General features: G+C 37.0%; 2 protein-coding genes across 5 annotated transcripts in view; one reads left to right on the plus strand and one right to left on the minus strand.

Annotated features, from left to right (window-relative positions):
- Positions 1-6,824, plus strand: part of LOC121730750 (glucose-6-phosphate 1-epimerase) — a 23,111-nt gene extending 16,287 nt beyond the window's left edge. Inside the window, exons 3-9 of one of the 3 annotated variants that reach the window (XM_042119909.1) lie at positions 745-803; positions 1,842-1,998; positions 2,277-2,457; positions 4,279-4,435; positions 4,614-4,696; positions 4,923-4,991; positions 5,591-6,824. In XM_042119909.1, coding sequence (XP_041975843.1) covers positions 745-803; positions 1,842-1,998; positions 2,277-2,457; positions 4,279-4,435; positions 4,614-4,696; positions 4,923-4,991; positions 5,591-5,599 — 715 coding nt within the window. In that variant the 3' untranslated portion in view covers positions 5,600-6,824. Of the gene's footprint in view, positions 1-744; positions 804-1,841; positions 1,999-2,276; positions 2,458-4,278; positions 4,436-4,613; positions 4,766-4,910; positions 4,992-5,590 lie in introns of all 3 variants that reach the window. The other 2 variants (XM_042119910.1, XM_042119908.1) reach the window with 2 other exon arrangements.
- The window catches only part of LOC121730747 (28S ribosomal protein S31, mitochondrial), a 22,002-nt gene extending 3,672 nt beyond the window's left edge, over positions 1-18,330 (minus strand). The window contains exons 1-6 of one of the 2 annotated variants that reach the window (XM_042119904.1): positions 18,202-18,330; positions 17,830-18,098; positions 17,612-17,735; positions 13,363-13,527; positions 12,696-12,916; positions 9,176-9,444 (exon numbers count right to left, since the gene is read on the minus strand). In XM_042119904.1, the coding sequence (XP_041975838.1) occupies positions 9,182-9,444; positions 12,696-12,916; positions 13,363-13,527; positions 17,612-17,735; positions 17,830-18,098; positions 18,202-18,212 (1,053 nt within the window). In that variant the 5' untranslated portion in view covers positions 18,213-18,330 and the 3' untranslated portion in view covers positions 9,176-9,181. Of the gene's footprint in view, positions 1-8,959; positions 9,445-12,695; positions 12,917-13,362; positions 13,528-17,611; positions 17,736-17,829; positions 18,099-18,201 lie in introns of those variants that run through there. The other variant, XM_042119903.1, reaches the window with a different exon arrangement.
- Positions 18,331-20,953: the final 2,623 nt, after the last annotated feature.

A 20,953-nucleotide genomic window follows, 5' to 3' on the forward strand; every position in this document is an offset into this window, starting at 1 on the left:
GTTATATTCCATATTTCATTCCACAATAAAACATCTCATTGAGCGGTAACGAGTTTTTGCCAGCGCGTAATGCGGAGGGGCATATGCCGTCCAGTCGCAGTCCGCAGACTCCGAAATGCTAAAAATGGCATAAATAATTTATATGCGGCCCGCTGGCCGTTTTTGTCGTCGGTCCTCAGCACTGATGCATTTATAATATAAGGGTTCTTTTTGCGGGCCGCGTCGGAATGTAGCCGCTAAAATTGATCTTGTTTGAACGTGACATGTATAGTAATTTAAAATTGCCATTGTCGCTGCACTTTCGGGAACCGTAGAGCGTCGCGGGAACCGACCGGCTAATGAAGCCGGTTGAAATGCCACTGTTGGTGCCGTTTTGCTGGATAAGCGTGCCAATTGCTATACAGTTTCATCAATCATCATCCCTCTAGGAGCAGCTACCACTTTCGAGATTTTTAGCAAATAAAATTGTTGTTTGTCTTATTAAAATGAAGTTACTCACACAAAATTAGCTTGATATAGTAATAAAAAAATGTTCAAGGGAACCTGGACCATTAAAGTTATTACAGGTAAAAATAAAAAGATTCCTATCAAAGAATAGTTGAAGTCTCAGGTTTAAGATCACATTCCCCAAAGTTTTCCTTTGATTTTCCTCGGTTGTTTTCTTTTGAATTTCTTTGGTGTGTTCTTTAAAAGTTGTCGGTATAATATTTGTGAGTGCTAACATAATTTTTGTTTTGTTTTCAGTAAGCAGGCGGTGTTCGACGGCAAGCGCGCGATCCGGGGAGGGATTCCTTTTGTTTTTCGTAAGTTTTAGTTTTTGCTTATTACTTTTAGCCAGAAATAATTCTTCATTTTGATAATAATATTGTGCGTTTCTCCTCAAGTATAATGTGTTCATTTTCCTCGCTGAAAAAATTATCTACATCCAAATCATTGGTTTTAAATTTTAATTGTTGCTTTAATTAGTTAAATTTTATGTTTATTGTTAAATTCTCGACGAAATATGGCCAGTTGAAACAAAGATATTACCTACATTGGGTACTTTAAATGTAATATAAAATATTTAAAGTAAAACATGTAAATTAAAATAATAAACACAGTAAAATCTAAATGTTTTTGTATTTAACGTTTACGACCAATAAAACGTTGTTCGTAAACTCATGAAATACTTTTTCTGACCCGTAATTGTTTTAATTGTGTCTTAAATTTCATTGAGCATAATATCATAAAATTAAGTTTTAGTATGTGCTGCTCGTAAATTTTCTTTGTTTTTTTTTCTTTGCGGTTTTCTGTTAATTGGCTAGTTTTTTGTGAATTTTTTATTTAAGTAAGTATATGAATTATGATTAAGTGAAGCACTTTAGCACAATTTCATGATTTATGATATGTATCAATGTAACGTTCCTATTTGGCTTCTTACTGGTGTCGTGTATTAGAGGTAGCTTTAAGATAAGATCATCTGACGATCGAAATCATACTCCATGTAGAGCGCTACAGCCTGCAACAGACTTTACAAATGTTAAATACGGCTATTTTATGGAAATATACAATTAACGTGGCGTAGCCTGCTCTAAGTTTAACAGCGTCGAGGGATCGGGGTTAAGAAAAGGGGTGTGGGGCGGCGCTACGCCATCCCTAAATACACAGCAACACTTGCTATTGCTTAAAACTAGCTCACGGAGCATTATGTACAAAAGCTCAACATTTTGTTGCTGAACTCGGGTGGCATCACCCGAGTTCAGTAACAAAATGCTGTGATTAACCGAGTGGTTTGAACTACAACACTCTTTAAACAGATATTTGTGCAGTTAAAATTAATCCCCACTATTTAACTGTTTTAGCACAATTCGGTCAATGGGCGTTCGGTCCGCAGCACGGGTTCGCGCGGGTGGCGCGCTGGCGCGTCGAGAAGCTGCCCGAGCGCCTGCCAAGCGGCGACGTCGAGGCCGTCTTTAGCCTCGTCGACGACGACTTCACGCGCTCCATGTGGCACTTCCAGTGAGTTGGTCCACCTCACCCCACCAGGTTACGCTGGCGCGTCGAGAAGCTTTCAAAGCGCCTGCCCAGCGGCGACGTCGAGGCCGAGTCAGTGCGCATAAAACTAATAAGCAATAGCTCGATTTAACGACAACTGAATCTCAACGCCATCTGTTGGCTACAAAGCGAAACTAATCTTGTAATCGCATTCGTCGTTATTTTACCTGCGACAGGATTCCTATATCAACGACATAAGGATCATTCCCAATACCTTCCAGCTAAAGCATTATCTCCCGTAGGTTCCGTCTTACGTACCGGCTGATCCTGCGCGAGAAGGAGCTGCACTTCAACGTGGGCGTGTACAACCCCAGCAAGGAGCTGACGTTCTCGTGCCAGTTGCTGCTGCACACCTACTTCAAGGTGCCAGACGTGCGCCGCTCCCAGGTCACCGGCATGCACGGATGCATGTTCATTGATAAGGTAAGGGGAACAAGGAATAGGGAAAGAGGGAAAAAATGTACTTATACCTATCATACTTTATTTACAGACAGATTAGTTTAGCGAGAATTTTGGTTGGGTTATTTTGACATTGGGCTTGAGTCCAGCAATCAAATCTCAACAAGGGCGTCGCCAGCCGATGGCGCAGGGGGGGGTTGCAAGTTGACTTTACCTACTACAATTCATACTTTTCTCATTCTCTATAAATGAGAAAAGTAGTTATGAATTGTAGGTAGAGTCGACTGCACATGAAGCTTTTCACTTGTACTACGAGCCTTACATCTATGATCTACAGCGATTGTAATAACAACAGTATCTTAGTACTATATACATATAATATATTCTGTGACAGTACAGAGTCGAGAGAGAGAGATGTGTAAAGCTTTGTTTTAGCTTCGTGGTAAAGCTACACGAGCACGAGCTCTTGACTATGCAATAAAAAACTTGTAAATAAGTTATAATAACATTTATTATAAAAATAGAATAAAAAGGAGTTTGAATTTGAATAAGTGTACATCGTACAGCGTATTTTTTTTAATTACCAGATTTTAATATTATAGTGGTCGTTGTTTGCATTATGTTTGGCAACTTTTTTAGAATCTCTAGGGGGGCAGCTGCCCCTCCTTGCCCCCCCCCCCCCCCACCCCTGGCGACGCCCTTGAATCTCAATATTGACTTAATTGTTAACATAAAGTTATGTTCTAGACTAAAACACGTAGGTTCACTATCTGTCTGAATCATTTTCGTTGATGACTATTTTTTTTAATCAAGACGCATATCGCTGTTGCGATGAACAAAATATATTTAATACGCGAGCCATAGAGGAAAGTGGCATTAGGGCAAATATCTACCTAATTCAATAAATTTAATAAAAATTCAATAAATTTAATAAAAATAATTTTATTACCAATATTATTCCCTATTAATACATTAACTTTGCACCTTTTATTTATCATTTCATCGGTCAATTATTATTCGATTTCGATTGAGGCGTACATCTAATAACAATGAGGTAATAAACATGTAGGCAAAAAGCTGTCGTCTAGTTAGCGTGACTCGCCGCCCACATCTCGACACCACAGTAGATACACGCTTAGTGCTTCTGTGATCTATGACATAATACTATGTAATACACTATTTGCTATTGAACTCTACAATAGAAATGAAAATTAAGAGTAGAATAATTGTGTAGAATAGTGTTTTTCAATCTTTTTGATTTGGCGACCCCTTTACAGATTGAAATATACTGGCGACCCCCTCGCGTCATAGAAAGCCAAAGAAATAATTTTATTAAAATGCTACCGACGTAGACGGTAATGATTTTTTTTCTAGTTTGGTATGTTTATCTATTATACGTCAGCTTTTTCTATCTGTCGGCGACCCCCCCGAGTAGGGCTTCGCAACCCCCCTGGGGGTCACAACACTAATGTAGAACAATGAAGATGTATCAGATGAACATTTTTAACGCCTTGGTGTAGTAATGTAAGAAATAATTTTACCGACTTTTGAAAAATAGAGAATCTTCTCAGTTAACGATGCGGATAATATAGCAAACTCTTGTTGTTTCTCCCTTCATAATAGTTAATACTAGCCGAATACATTATTTTAAAGTTTAAACGTTTATTTTAGACTTCTGAGTTTTTTTACTGGAATTTAGCTATTCACTAGTACTTTAATCAATTGGCTTCAAAACATTAAAAAAATGCTGAAGCTAGCCATATACACGCCTGTTTTGAAATTTAAATAAAGAACGTAGCTTCGCTTGTTCCATATGCGTTTTTTAACTTTTTTTAAAATTTCCAGACGAGGGAAGGCGCGATATACCAGGAGACGCGCGAGGTTGTGACGATCAACGAGTGGACGGACCGCGTGTACCAGAACACCGCGCCCGAGCACATCATCACCAACGTCGTTAGCGGCCGCAAGATGCGCATACAGAAGTACAACTTCCCCGACACAGGTCGGTACCTGAAGTGAAGTCGATAGACCTATTTTGAAGGTTGAAATGCGTCTAGAATCTATGCCCTAATAGGACACAACCATCAAAACAAGACAAGACATCAAGAGTTCCGAATGTGAAAGTATCTCTCAATCTGTTATCGTTCATGCGTGACTTTACAATATGATATATGTTGCAGTGATCTGGAACCCGTGGTCGGAGTTCGCGAAGGAGATCCCGGACCTGGGCGACGAGGAGTACGGCAACATGGTGTGCGTGGAGGCGGGCCGCGTTGCCGCGCCCATCGTGCTGCTGCCCGGCACCGCCTTCGAGGCCAGCCAGATCCTGCAGGTACTGTACAGCCCGGCACAATACAGCGACATGTGGGCGTGGAGGCGGGCCGCGTCGCCGCGCCCATCGTGCTGCTGCCCGGCACCGCCTTCGAGGCCAGCCAGATCCTGCAGGTACTGTACAGCCCGGCACAATACGGCGACATGTGTGCGTGGAGGCGGGCCGCGTCGCCGCGCCCATCGTGCTGCTGCCCGGCACCGCCTTCGAGGCCAGCCAGATCCTGCAGGTACTGTACAGCCCGGCACAATACAGCGACATGTGTGCGTGGAGGCGGGCCGCGTCGCCGCGCTCATCGTGCGGCTTCCCGGCACCGCCTTCGAGGCCAGCCAGATCCTGCAGGTACTGTACAGCCCCGGCACAATTTACAAGGTATGACAAAACTAAGTGATAATACTTTAGGGTGTGCATGTGTCCCTTCACTGTGAAAGTTCACGTTGAAAGAGCACCACCCTTTTGTTACGCCCTGTATAATCAGGGCTCTTTTTCCTGTCATACGTGTCATCGTCCGTGCGCTGATCTCCGCATGAAAGTTGCCCGCATCCTATGTTTTTGCATTTTGTAGGAGCATGCGGACCAGACCCGCGCGCGGGACAACACGCCTGACAGGAAAAGCGCCCCCAACTCGATCTCAGTGGGGTTTGGTACTCCCAAATCTATGCTAGCGCACGATCGGTCGGTGGCTCCATTTGTAACGCAGGATCATGAAATTGATTGATGCTTAGTGCTATGTCGATCTTGAGTTCGTTCAGGAGCATGGATAACGATAGAAGCTTGATGTTGTGTTCTCTTTTATCGTAATAATTAAAATAAACATCGTATTTCCAGGTGATGTAAGATGATGGAGCGAGCCCCAGTGAACCGTCCAGGAGTTAATTGTCCAGCTTCAGCCGCCATCTCACTCGGCTGACTCGTACACAGTATGGTTACAAACTAAATAGTATACACCTTCGCACAGAGGAGCAGCATAGAAAGCTGTCAGATTTAACTACTACAATAATTTAGCACAAATTTTACTAATGAGTTCATAGTGTATCGTAATAGGAAATGTCATGCGCACACTTGTTGTTGTGAAATCAATCTGACACCTTTCTGTGTATCTGTTACTCTGTACGAAAGCATATTTTTTATTGCTCTGAGGTATAATGCAATCTTTGCTTACCTACTCCATGCCCTCTTGGCTTTTACAATTATTTGTTGTGAATTGAATAGCACAAAAGATTTCTCCTAACATCCTACGATTGAAAACAACAGTAGTATGTAAGATATGTAAAACCGTTTACTTTTTAATGCTACTCTATATTACTATTTACTATGTATGTCTATTATTATTTAATTTTCAAGAGTATGAATTATGAGTTCCTTAATGAAAAGTATTTTTACATAAGTTCAAACTAGTTTAATATTTTGTAGGTGGAAGTTTCTCATCATTTTATGACTTTAAGTGCTGGAAAGTGATACAAACTATATATTATTAGTATCTGCTCAAAATGTAAAACATTCCAATAATAAAATCATTCCGTTAAAAATCAGGCGAATTTATAGTGTGGAGTTTGTAGTATCTTTATGCATAATATTTTGGAAATTAAGAAAACATAATTAAAAAAATCTTTGTACTGATTTTGTATATCACTTACTCCATGTAATTAACTTGGTAGTTATAATACCTCCTCTATCGCTATGTATACTATTGTCTATTCGTCGTCTATCTATATTACAGCCCTAAAATGATATTTTGGCACTTAGATGTCATTGCCATTAGGGCGCAGCTGTCGCTGGAAATCATTTCGATCAAACACAAAATGGTACGATAGTCCAATGGGTGTGGAAAAGCTCAAGTGACATTTTGCAAGATGGCGAATACTTATCTGATTTTGGCAGCGCGCCAAAATATGCTTTTAGGGCTGTAGTAATAATTGCTAAACATTTTAATACAGTCTCAGAGACTTACTTTGTCTTCCTCTTGTTTTTACGATACTTATATCTTAAACATAGTTGTATATAGAATAAGTACTAATAACAGCGTACAATAATGGTTGTCATATCAATTTTAAACATACATGCACTGTAGAAATACTGTTCAGAAGTCACTGTTGTACAGGTGTAAACTTCTTTACAGAACAATAATAGTAATTATTTGCTTTAAATCTAGCATGTCAAAATTTTAGTTTCAGTGGGAATATTAAGTAGGAATGGGTAATACTCAAGAGTAGGGTTGCCTTAATATTTCTAGGCGATTAGGAATACTGACAATAATGTTGTGCGGGTAAATGGTTTAAAATCAATGTTTCTGGCCACTTTCAGCATTTACAACAAAATGTACATACTCATACATTGTAAATGATTTCTTATTACGTTATATTTTTGTATAATTTTTTGTAGTAATTTGGAGGCTTTTAAATGTATACGAATGATTCGGGATGTGTACTTAGACGTACCGAGTTCCTTGTTAATGCTAGCGAGTAGCGAAAACGACTCGATAAAGCCGAGTTAACCCATCAATCCCCAAGCGGCAGCCGGCTGCCACATAACAATTGAAAATCTATTGTGTCTGCGATACCCACGATGGAGGTGTTAAGAAAATATTCATATAAAAAGTTAACGAGTCGTTTCGCTATTCCGCTGTTCGGTCCCCTACCGCGGACATAGGTGATAGTAACGTTCATACGATTGTTGATATTTTTTGTATGAGATGGAGTATCGAGTGTCGGTAGTGTTTTGTAACCGTAACGATATTGTTATAGTGTTGTAAGCGATTACTAGTAAGTGGTGACGTGAAACATCGAAACTAGAAAATGTACTTACAAAAGTGCAATAAAGTGAATAAGACAAGAGTTGTTTCATTGTTTCCTAGAAAGTTTCCAAAGTTTTATCCTGAACTTTTTTAATAAAACGCACACTCATAAGTTAACAGGTACGTTAACATAATAAGATAATCTTATATCTTTAAACGAGCAATTCTTGTATATATATATATATATATATATATATATATATATATATATATATATATATATATATATATATATATATATATATATATATATATATATATATATATATATATATATATATATATATATATATATATATATATATATATATATATATATATATATATATATATATAATTGGAATCTCGGAATCGGCTCCAACGATTTTCATGAAATTTAGTATATAGGGGGTTTCGGGGGCGATAAATCTATCTAGCTAGGAATCATTTTCAGAAAATGTCTTTTTATTCGTGTTCTATCGATAATCGATAAACTGAAAAATATGACTCTTCCTGACATCTATTGGCAAATAGTAATACTATTTTGTTGGCAACTAATTGTTTAACTAATTGGCAACTAATTGTTAATAAAAACGACTAGCAGATGGCGTTATTAAGTAACACGAAGTCAATGAGTGTTTGCTATACCGAGCCAAGCTCAATCATCCTGGTTCTGATAAATAAAGAAGTTAATCTGACAATCGAAATGTTAAATAACGATTAACATCCCATTTTTTTTTCTTCCACGAGTTTATGTCAAGCTATGTAAACAAGACATTAAATTATTGAAAAAGGTCAAAATACCATTAAAATACTTAACATTTTACTGTAAATGTTCCGTACGTTCCGAAGTGGATGTTGTAAAATAACAACTCAATCTATTTGGCTTAATAAGTTTAATTCCCTTTCCTACCTGTCCGTCGATAATGTTGCGTGGGCCAGGGAAAAGGGAGTTGATTATTATACAGGATGTAACAAAACTAAGCGATCTACTTTAGGGTGTGCATGAGTCCCCTGTAAAGAGTTCACTGTAAAAGTCGCAGTGCTAGCTGAAAGAGCAAATATTTTTTTACCTTTGTATGGGGAAACTCGTGACGCTGGGGCCCATACCAATCACAAAAAATGTGGTCTTTCACCGCTGCTACTTTCACAGTGAACTCTATTAGTGATGTGCTAAGTCGGAAAAAACTATACTCGATTTACCCCGAGTTAAAATTCACGTAACTCGGGTTGAACTAGAGTTATGTAACTCAATGATGGACAAGTGAATGCTTTTTGAATTTTTACCAGTTTATTCCCTCAGCTTCGCATAAAAAGTTAAAAAATTGGAACCGACAAATGATATTTTTATCTGTTTCAATTCTTTCATCTTTTACTTTTTATATTATTTATTTTAAATAATAATGAATAATGTAAGTAAAAAAGAAAATTATTGTTTGAAATATAATCATTTATTTATGTATTTTTGGCAGTTTATGAACTCGAGTCAGAGAATTCAACTCGAGTGGGTTGAGTTAAGCCCAACTCGAGTTAGTTACTCATCGACCATCACTAAACTATACAAGAGATACATTTATACCCTAAAGTATTATCACTTTGTTTTGTAACAAACTGTATAAAGCTACTACATAACTATTAACTTCTATTCACGTTGATGCCTCCGTAACTTGTTGCGGTTGGTCCCAGGCGCCGATCTCATTGAGTAAATCTTTCTTGGACTCAAAATACTCCTTGTACCACATAATATGGTCCTTCTTCTCCTGGACAGTGTAGAAGGCGTTCTTGGACAAGCCCACGCAGACCAGCTCCATGAAGTGCCGTATGGGGCCCCGGGTCGGGCACCAGCCCTCGAGGTGCTGATCAAGGAATATGTGCTCGGAGAAGTGGACATTCTGCTCCTCCTCAATACCTGGAATTAAAAATGTTATGATTTACTATTGTATACAGTTAACAGTATAATTATATAATTAATTTATTACTATGAATATTACTTCTGGCGAATTATTTTCATAAGTTTGTGAATTTTATAGAAAAAGGACCTCGAAAGCAATTAAAAAATAATATATGGTTTTAAGGGCACACACATTTAGTAGATAATAAATAAAAAATATAATAAACTAAATCAAACTAAATGAAATTTCTAAAAATAGTAAGCGCAGCACATCATCACCCTTGACGACTGACGTAAATTAATAAGCCTAGTCGTTGAGATCTATGAAACATCCCACTGCACTGTGATTCATGGGCGCCGGCAGAAACAATTTCTGTCCCCCCCCCTCTAACTTCTAAAGTAGGGGTATCATAAGTCTAAAAATAATATATGATGTACATTACTATAAAAACTACCAACGAAAATTGGTTTGAACGAGATCTAGCAAGTAGTTTTTTTATACGTCATAAATGGTAAACCTTAACACTAGAAAGACCGGAATTCTGAACTTCCTAGAAAGACCAAGAGCGGTCAAATGACCCATCGTATGTTTTAACATTTTTTTGTGTGTCTTACTATTTTGCTTTTGCATTTTATTGATCATGTAATTATTTATAAATGTATCTAAATTAAATTATAGAACAAATATTTAAGAAAATTATTTAAAAAAGCATTTTATAGACCTGCTACTGATATAATGACATTATAATGACTCCACAAGATTTATTAGTTTTGTTCCTGTATTTGAGCATAAAACACCGTTTTTTTTTCAGATTTAATATTTTCTCATATTAGCAATAGACTGTAAAGTTACTCTTATGTACAGTAATTCACGTCTAGAAGCCATGAACATCTTGATGAAAATACCCTATTGGAGGACAAAAATACTTCTTTTGGTGTCGTATTTTTGGTCACAATATAAAAATCTTTTATCACTAAAGCTAAAAAAGTACAAAAAATATGCTTTAGAAATTAAATATGCTTAAAATTAGCGTAAATATAACAATTTTTATCATATTTTCATAGAACTACAATTCGCAACCTTTAGTTTGTTATTTGCTTCGTTTGTGTAGGTAAAACAAAAAATAAAATTAGCTTAGCATAAATATTTTATTGAAATTCGAACTACTAATAAGCCCTGGCTGTGTTAGGTCAACTCAGGCAATACTATGAAAATTGGGACAGATTTTTCAGTAGTAACGTTAAAAATTTTCAAAAAGCAGGTTTTCATTAGGCAAAAAACTTGAAATACGTTACAATATCAAAACAGGCCAGGCAAAAGGTTTTATTTGTGCGCATACTATATTTGTAAATTTATTACCATTATTTTTAAATATAAAAATGTGAAATTTTAGACCATTTATGTAAATAAAAGTATTTATCCCATTTGGTCATATTATTTCCCGTGTCCATAGTATCAAGGACTTAGGGGTGTACTTTGACAAAACTCTTACGTTTAGGGACCACATATATGAGACGGCTCAAGACAGTTTCAAACGTCTAGGTTTTGTACTCCGCAACGTTAAGGACTTTAAAAATCCCGCCGTTATAAAATTGCTATACAACGCACTAGTACGCAGCAAGCTAGAAACAAATGCGTGTGTCTGGGCTCCCTACACAGCTACATCAATTCTGATGCTGGAAAAAATCCAAAAGGCGTTTCTCAGATTTTTATTCAAGAAAGTGTACGGATACTACCCTTACATGTACCCAACTGGCTATCTCTTGGGTACCTTAGGTTACCAATCTCTAGAGGTCCGACGAGGCGTTGACCTACTATTGGTTGCCTTAAAAATCCTTCGCAATATAATCGATTGCCCTGAACTCCATGCCTTAATGTGCCGCTTGTTTGTGCCTGACAACTATCTAAAGCACCGTCCTAGCCGTCGGCCAAAATTATTCGCACTGCCGACATGTCGGACTGTCGCGAGAGCTGAGTCCCCGCTGTACCGAGCACTAAACTTGCTCAACGCCCTTCTGTCGGCTAATCCTGAATGTGATGTGTTTGTTGATAAGTGGTTGGATGTGAAGAGAGCATGTGTAGGATTTTGTGAAAGTAAGTACGAAAGGGTTTCTTCTATTACTATCTAATCTAATTTGTTTATGTATTGTAACAATGTCATAATTAATTTTAAGTCAAGATTGTAGTTAATTATTGTAATTGGGGTAACCCGTTTTAATTAACTTTAATAAATAAATAAATAAAATAAATAAATAAATAAATCCCACTTTTGTCCTATGAGTCATTGACAAGTCTATTTCAGTCGAATTTTTTATAAATTTTAAATCAAATTTCAAATACAACACACAAACAAAACATAATAATAAAAAATTTTTAAAGAAAAATAAAACTTGCAAGAAAAACCCACTTTCTTTAGAAATTTTATTCAAGCGGTCAATTGACCGCTGCGGCTTTTCTAGGTAGGTTGTTATTTAAAACTTACAATTATTGACCAATGATTAAAAACACAATTTAAACAATCGAAAATTAATAAATGTCACGAGAGGAAAACGAATTTCATGCAACGGTAAAAAAAAAATTTGGAAATTAAAAACAAAAATGCGGTCATTTGACAGCTCCGGTCTTTCTAGTGTTAAATTAATTTTCATTAAATCAACTGAAATATGAAAATAAATCAATAACCTTTTAATTTTCATTAAAATAAACCTTATTACTGCCGCGGGACCCGTCATGGGCGAGTCCAACTCGCACTTGGCCGCTTTTTTTTCTTTTTACTTTTTACGACAACATGTGACTGTCTATTAACGTCAACAGAATACATTTAGTGCCGAAACATTACGAACTATCTTTGACCGGCACGGTAATACAGACGGCTTTTTATATCAATAATAATTCCTGTTGATCCCGAGATTCCTAAGGAGTGCAAGTGGACCACCACTTGCACCCCTTGGGAAAGTGGAGTGCACCACCTGGCACCCCCCTGCCGGCGCTGCTGTGATTTACAAACATTTGACGAAAACTACAGACCTACAAGGATGTTTTGGTACGAGCTTAAAGTCAGAACTAAAGCCCCTATCGTATGTAACATGAGACAGCAGTTTGGAGTTTGACTCACGCCTGTATCGTCGGCATGACCCATCCCCGCGTCAAAACATAAAACATTCTTGTAACTTGTAGGTCAAAAAATACAAAGAGGCATTTTCCATGCTAATGAAAACTCTATTAGTAATTAGTCGGAGAATTCAGAAAATATTATGTAAAGATATACCTTGTTCATTATCAATAGGGAACTTCCAGACTTTGCCCTGTTCGGTCCACATGATCATCTTCTGGAAGTAGTTGGCGGGGGGCTGCGACGTCGCCAGCGCCAGTTCCCTCTGGTTCAGCTGCTCCCACACGTCGAGCTTGGTGCCGTAGTTCGCTTCCCTTGGCGTGAATATACCCAGCGGCTCACCATTAAATATGTCCACTGTTGTCACTTTTGGTAAACTGCAACGATATAAAATATGTTAAAATTTGTAAAGATGGATGAATGGTAGTAGTTTTAATTGTGGATTAAATAACGCCTAGATTACTTTTATTTTCTACTAAAATAGTGAGTAGATTTTCGACGTTTAAGTTGGTGCAGGTTTACATTGTAACATACAGCACTAATGAGACAATTTCATATATAAAATTAATAGTTTAGTCATAGAGGAATAAATGTATGTCTGGTCTCTGGTTTAGTAAAGAAAAATGTAACAAGTCATCAGAAACATTGACCAGTAAGCCCTCTGAACTGTGCCTGTGACATTGCCAATATCCCGTCCCAGACACTACAAGGCAGTCGTCAACAAGTGCAGTTTGTCTGTAAGAGTGCTTAGGTGATGATATTACAATATTCCATTTTTTTAGATTTTGTCAACCTTTTCAAACTAATTGTTTATAGTTTATACCTGTGCTGTTTTCTTTGCTCTGCTCTCTCTTGTTGGCGCTGTCCATATCTTGTGTCTCGGCTGGATTTCCCCACGATCCTCTTGACCTGCTGGCCGCGAGTTTCTATCTTTAAGGTGTCATCTGACTCTCTCGATCTGTCTACCTTCATACCAACTATGAGGTCACTGAAAATTATAATAATTAAATAAAATAAATAAAACTAATTGCCACAAGCCTTTACTTTAGCATAGTGATGGCATGATTTTTATTACATGTTTATATGATTGTGTGTTTACTGTTTAAACATACAATCATAAAAAAATTGAAAACAAAGATCTAATTATTTATAGCATGAAGGTACCAAAAATGTATCTTTAATGAATGAATTGAATTGATTTAAAGACCTCAAAAGTAAGGTACCTCAGTTTTTTGTATGTTTTATTAGTAAAAGAAATTTATATGTGTCATTGCCGCAAAAAGTGGCTTTAGTAAAAAAAATGCTATTTTATTATTTTCAGGCGCATGGTCTAACAATTTTAGTTTTAATTACTTTTATGAACTGTAATAAGCGTTCTATATTATCTTGGTTGGTAATAACAATGAAATAGAGCATCCTGCGGCCTTTGACGAAGTATACTTGCTTGTAAAGGTTTGGCTCAGGGTGACCCTTTGTCTCCATTGCTATTTAACATTTTAACAAGAAATATCAGTAATATCATTGTCAACCTTAGGATATCACAGTATGCTGATGATTTTGTTATATACAGTGTGTAACAAAAATAAGTGATAATACTTTAGGGTGTGTACGTGTTCCTTATAGAGAGTTCACTGTGAAAGTAGCAGCGCTGAAAGACGAAATTTTTTTTTCACTTTTGTATGGGCAAGGGCCCGAGCGTCACGAGTTTCCCCATACAAAAGTGAAAAAAAATTTGGTCTTTCAACGCTGCTACTTTCACAGTGAACTCTCTACAAGGAACACGTACACACCCTAAAGTATAATCACTTATTTTTGTTACACCCTGTATAATATGTATTGAACTCATCGGAATAAAGAAGATAATTTATAGTAAGATTCGGTATTTTAAGCTGTTAACCAGTTACAAAGCTTTGCTTTTGTCCTAAAGATGTAAAATCATATGTGTCACAGCAAAAGTTCGAATAAACATATATTTATTCGAGCTTTTAGGGTAGGTAGGGTATATATATACTCTATGATTATAAGAAATTATGTAATGCATATTAATAATAATAATATAATAATAATATCTATGGACGCTTCACACCACGTCAGTCTGGCCCCGTGGTAAGTACCTGAAGGACTTGTGTTACAGGTAAATTTTTTTCAATTTTGTATCGGGAAACTCGTGACGCTCGGGCCCTTGTCCATACAAAAGTGAAAAAAAAATTCTCGTCTTTCAGCGCTGCTACTTTCACAGTGAACTCTCTACAAGGAACACGTACACGCCCTAAAGTATTATCACTTATTTTTGTTACACACTGTATATTACTTTAGATTATAAGATTTTTAATTTAGCAGAGAGAATACTTAATGAGGCAATCATAGTTTTAACAGATATTTTATGTGATATTGGCTTAATGTTGTCTGAAGAAAAAAGCAATATTTGTATTTTTAAAAAAACTAGGAAAAATCTTAATGTTTAAATATGAATGGTCGTGCTCTCCAAAATGTTAATAAAGTTAAATATCTAGGAATGTGGCTTGATTCTTCATTGAAATGGAGTGCTCATATCAATAAAATAACTGAAAAATGTTACAAACGTCTCAATGTTTTAAAAGTCTTGTCAGGATGCTCCTGGGGTGTTCATCCGATACATTTGAGACGGTTATATTTTTCCCTTATTAGAAGTCGAATTGAGTATGGTAGCTTCTTATATGGAACTGCAGCAAAGACACATTTGAATAAACTTAATTTGGTACAAAATAGGGCATTGAGAATTTGTGGCGGTTTTATAAGAAGCACTCCAATTCATGTGATGGAAAGCGAGCTAAGTATTGCACCATTGCACATCCGTCGACTTTGGCTCGGATGTAAATAATGGTTAAAGTCGGTGTCACTTTGTAATGAAAATACTAAGAAGATAGAACATTTATCACTCTTTAGTAACCTTTGGAGGGGGAGGAACACTCCTAATTTAATTGAAATTTATAACCTTTTCAAGGATAGACCTTTGTATACAGCTTCTAGCCTGGAGATGTTCCAAATGAATGTGTGGTTGTCCTACATTGACATTAAAAGTATTGTGAGACTTTGGGTCGAAGGAGTAACCCACTCTAAACGTAATTTTAATATTTCATTATTAAGATCTCTCACTGTAAATGATTTACATGTCACATATCCCGGTTAACACAGGTTGTTTACTGATGGGTCTAGAAATGATGAGGGTGTTGGTGCCGCATTCATTGATGTACAAAGGAATGTTTCATCCAAATTAAAACTTGGAGGAAACATTTCTATCATGAGAGCTGAACTTATTGCATTCTGGAAGCACTTCGTTATGCTCAGAATAATGGTTTATGTCAGGTTGTTATTTTATCAGATTCAATGTCTGCACTTCAGCACCTTATTCGTTGCGTCTCGGGAGCTAGAGGAGTACCTATTGCATACAATATTCTTAAAATATTAAATGACTTCAATGAAACATCTCGCATTAGACTGCAATGGATACCCTCCCATATAGGTTTACTAGGCAACGAGATGGCTGACAAACTGCAAAAGAGGCTATTTGTGATGGTCGGGATGTGTCTTCTCATATACAGCCATACTACACAGAATTTTTTCATGTAGCTAAGCAAATTTGTATTGATAGGTGGAGGAAATTGTTTATTGATTGTTCTTCCTCCAAGGGTATTTGGTACAGGTCATTAAATTGTGAACCTTATCTGAGGCCATGGTTAGAGGGCACTAATATTATCAGGACTAGCTTGGTTACCACTATGAGGATGCAATCAGGACACGTTCCACTCAACAAGTTTAATCATATGATAGGAAAGAGGGAGTCCCCTCTTTGTGTTCACTGTGGGGTTGCAGAGGACTTAATGCACTTGGTTGGTGGATTGTGGACGGAATCGTGATCTCAGGGGCCGGTTGTATTCGGGAGGTTTGTTTGGGGGGGAAATTAATATTATTTTGGCGTCGCCTCTTTCGCAAGAGGCCCGCACTTTAATAATATTTTATTTATTGTCAATGAAGGGTCGCATAGTTTAATTTTTAATAATTGTGAATAATACTATGAGGCTGGCATAGATGCCAAGTGCATTTTAAGCCTCGTAAAAAATTTGAATAAAAAAAAATGATTATTGGTAAAATATTAATAGTTTTATTTTTTTTTCATGTGCTTCTAAACAGAAAGTTACGAAAAACACTTTCATATACTTATTTTCACTAAATCTTGTAATTCTGTTTATTTTGCCTATGTATAGGTATGTATAAAAAATATCGGTTTAATAATATAATAATAAAACACAAGTAATCCTTTACTAAAGGGTATGCTTCATATTAGTTATATTGTATATTGTGATTTTATTGAGAAATAAAGATATATTAATATTGTTTATTATTATTATTATTATAGAAACATAATTCATTACCATTTTATAACATTTTGGAGTCAATATGTTAAAAAAAAAGTAATAATACTCCCCACACCGGTTTCGGTGACGGTGGCCGGTTTCATTGAAACCAGGCCAGGTACGCAGGAGTAATTTTATAGTGCCCAAGTGTGTGCGCAGTACACAAGAGCACTCTCTATTCCTTTTACTCTCATAACCCAGTGGGACGGAAGACCGACACGACTGGCGAGAGATCAGGCGCAGGACCGACTTTTTACATGCCCATCCGACGCATGGATCATCTTACTTGTCAGACAATCAGGTGATCAGCCTGCATTGTCCTAACCAAACTTGGAAATAACATGTTTCCAACGCGGGATTCGAACCCACGACCTCCGGAGTCGAGAGCGACGCTCTAACCACTAGACCACGGAGGCGTTGAAAAAAAAAGTAATTTTCAATTAGCACCTGAAAAAATCTAAAAGCATTTTTTTCTATCTTAGCTACCATGATGTAGCTAAGATAGAAAAAAATGCTTTTAGATTTTTTCAGGTTATTATGTTACACATAAAATACACAAATAACTGAGATACATCTCTTCTGCGCCGGGCCTTGGGTAATTTTCTATGGAGTTTGGGTGTTCTCCTTTATGTGATACTTTGTAACTATAATATTATTATGGGCTCCTTCTAGTAATACCTGAGGCTGGTAGAAGTCTGATTGATTTTCCCGAGAACTTTGGAGAGCAGCTCAGCTTCTGTTTGTTTAACATTCCCTCCAATTGCTTTTGCTACTTCACCTGCTGCTTTTGTGATATTTTCCTCTGAAAGATATAACAAGATTACAATTAATTGGGACAAATAAATACTAAACATATATTACACACATACTTATAATATTGAAAGTTATATATTTACCAATTTTCTCTGTTTTTGCATGAATAATATCTGACTGTTTCCTTTTCCTCTCTGGAGCTGTTGTAAATTTATCTCGGTATTCATTTTCTGATATGACTGGTTTTTCTAACATACTTTTTAGAAGGTTCTGTATTTTCTCTGTACTAGATTTGAAGTTTTTATCATCCTTAGGCTTTTCTGGTTCTGTGTTTGGTAATTCACCATCCTTCGCTGGCGGTTTGTCGGATACACATCGAATGTAGTAACTTAGCCTAGGCTTTACTCTTAACCTGCAATAAATTATTGGATTATCAGGATTATCTGTCTACACTCTACCTTACGATGAAACATTGATTATGTGAAAATAATCACTCTCTCTTTCTTTCTGATTACCTGGAAAGCATGTTGAACTTTTTATCAGTAACTCATGTAAGTAATTTCTTTTAAAATGAATATTTTCTGTAAATAATTAAATATTTTATAGGATGTTTAGATTTTCTAACCTAAAATTCCAAAATTGATAATATGACAGTAATGACTAATGACACTTGACAGTTTGACATTTTTTTTTTATTATGGCACTTCGGCTATAAAACCATAGCCAGTGCAGGGCTTCAAATACCGGTATTTTTTCATAACGTTATTGCTTCAAGGTCATAGATAACGGTATAAAAATTTACCCGATACTAGAAATAGCGTTAAAAATTGGAATTAATACCGGTAAATGTTATAACGGTAAATAGAATTTATAACGGTAAATATATGTTCTTTGATAACGTTACCTTTTGTAAAATAAGTACTTAATTTAATCAGTCAATTCAGTATGCACAAAATTAAACTAGACGTGTCTGGTGACCAGTAGGTATATATTATCGGAAAAATGACGTCTAATGAGAATGACATGGCCAGTACTCGGTAGTTCAATGCTCAGTATCTTTGTTCAAATATTACTAATCTAAGGTTTGTATAGTAAATTATAGTATTGTCAGCACGTGTATCGTGCGCTGGCTGCCGGACGGACTCCATTGTTTTGCAGACGATGGGGCGAGGTGATACACAAAGCACACGACTAGTGGAGATAGAGAGAATAGAGCTAGCTGCCGCCTCGCACCGCCGCGCCGCGCCGTCTGCGTTACTGCATGTAAACTGGTTTGTGTGATCCACGGCGGGCAGTCACGGACATGCTGCGCCGCCAGAGCCTGCTGGGGACCTGCGGAGCGGTCTTTTTGCCCTTGGTGTGCGTTGGTAATACATATTGTAGGATTCCCTTTGTGCTATCGTTCGCGGCGAAATTGACCGGTCCGCCCCGCCCCGTCGTGTGCAAAGCGCCTCTGATCCAACAGGCTACGCTCCTTAAATTATTCTCCGTGTTATAATACCTACATATTTTGTAAATGCTATCATATAATTTTGTGCTTCCTTTTTTAAATGTGTTGATATTTTTAACTACAGTCTACAAAATATATTATATGTATTAAACTTAGAATTCTAGTAATAAATACTAAGACATTACTAATAATTATCCATATTTTGCCCATTCGCCACAATTAAAACAAGTAAATAAATACGGACATAGGTAACTTGCATAATTTTCTGCATTCATTGACTAAACAAATTGCAGCACCATCTTGACTTGTTAAGTGAAAGTTTTTTTTAATGAAAATAAGGGGGCGAACGAGCAAATGGGTCACCTGATGCAAAGCAACATCCGTCGCCCATGGACACTCGCAGCATCAGAAGAGCTGCAGGTGCGTTGCCGGCCTTTTAAGAGGGAATAGGGTAATAGGGGAGGGTAGGGAAGAGAAGGGAAGGGAATAGGGGAGGGGATTATGCCTCCGGTAAACTCACTCACTCGGCGAAACACAGCGCAAGCGCTGTTTCACGCCGGTTTTCTGTGAGAACGTGGTATTTCTTCGGTCGAGCCGGCCCATTCGTGCCGATGCATGGCTCTCCCACGTATATAAAAACTGGTGCTCGGAAGTCGGAAGTTGGGCTGTGAGTGAGATTTGGTGCACGACGCATACCGCATACGATACCAGAAAATATCGTTATATTTACCGGTATTTTTATAACGATATTTTTTGGTTATGTTACTAGATATCGATAAAAAAATACCGTTATCTGGCTACCATTATGAAAATACCGGTACGTAACGATATTTTTTCGGGTATTCGATAACGTTATGAAGCCCTGGGCCAGTGTCGAGTAAATGGCGGGAAAACACTTCTTTTATACAATTTTCAGCATCGTTTCTCTATAATATCGCCAGGTTCAAGGTCTAAGTAACAGTTAATACAGTCATTAAGGAGTCAAGTCGATCGATTCAGTAAAGTGGTAGACGCTTTACTGAAACTTTCGATGGAGTTTTAGTGGGAATATAAAATAACACGTTTCTGGATGTTGCAGCCCTTCCTACACTTGTGCATGATAACGAATATCTAATGGTTAATTATATCCTACCAATATTACACAACACATTAAAAACCCAGTTAAAAAATAAAAATAAAAAACACAATATCACTCCCGGCAAAACTCTGCGTTAAATATTGTAAACAATTTCGCTCATCTGTTAGAAGAAAATTAATTCCGATCCGGCTCGAAGGATCAGACAATATTGTGGACTGTATGATTTTTTTGTTGATATTTATATATCTATATTTGAGCTTTGATGACTTTAAATTAAATCACTTTTAACTCTTCACTTCGATTTATTGAAGTGCTGCATGCTGATCGCCTGATGAAAAGCCATTACCATCGCATTTACTCTTGAGTCTTGCAACACAGGCGGCACCGCAATGTGCGTTGCCAATATGGAGTGTAGATGGAGGAGAACTATCTCTGTATGTAAAAAGTGTCCGCTGAAATGCGTTAAATTAGGGTGGCGCTACAGTTGCAACAGGGTAAATTTCAAATCATTTAGCAGCTTTTACTTCACCTATTTTAGGTTATATTTTTCAAAATATATTGGAATTAACCCAGTAATTCTGTGACTCGGCTATTCGGCTAACTTCAATTTATATTTTGTCACCAACGGCTACATTCATTCCATATACCCTTTGCTGCAGCTAGCGCCACTCTTGGAGGACTTTTCAACTGTTATTTACTACGTACAGCTGGACACTTTTTCAAATATCCCCCATATAAG

Source organism: Aricia agestis, chromosome 9, assembly GCF_905147365.1.
Source record: "Aricia agestis chromosome 9, ilAriAges1.1, whole genome shotgun sequence".
NCBI classification, from domain to species: Eukaryota; Metazoa; Arthropoda; class Insecta; order Lepidoptera; family Lycaenidae; genus Aricia; species Aricia agestis.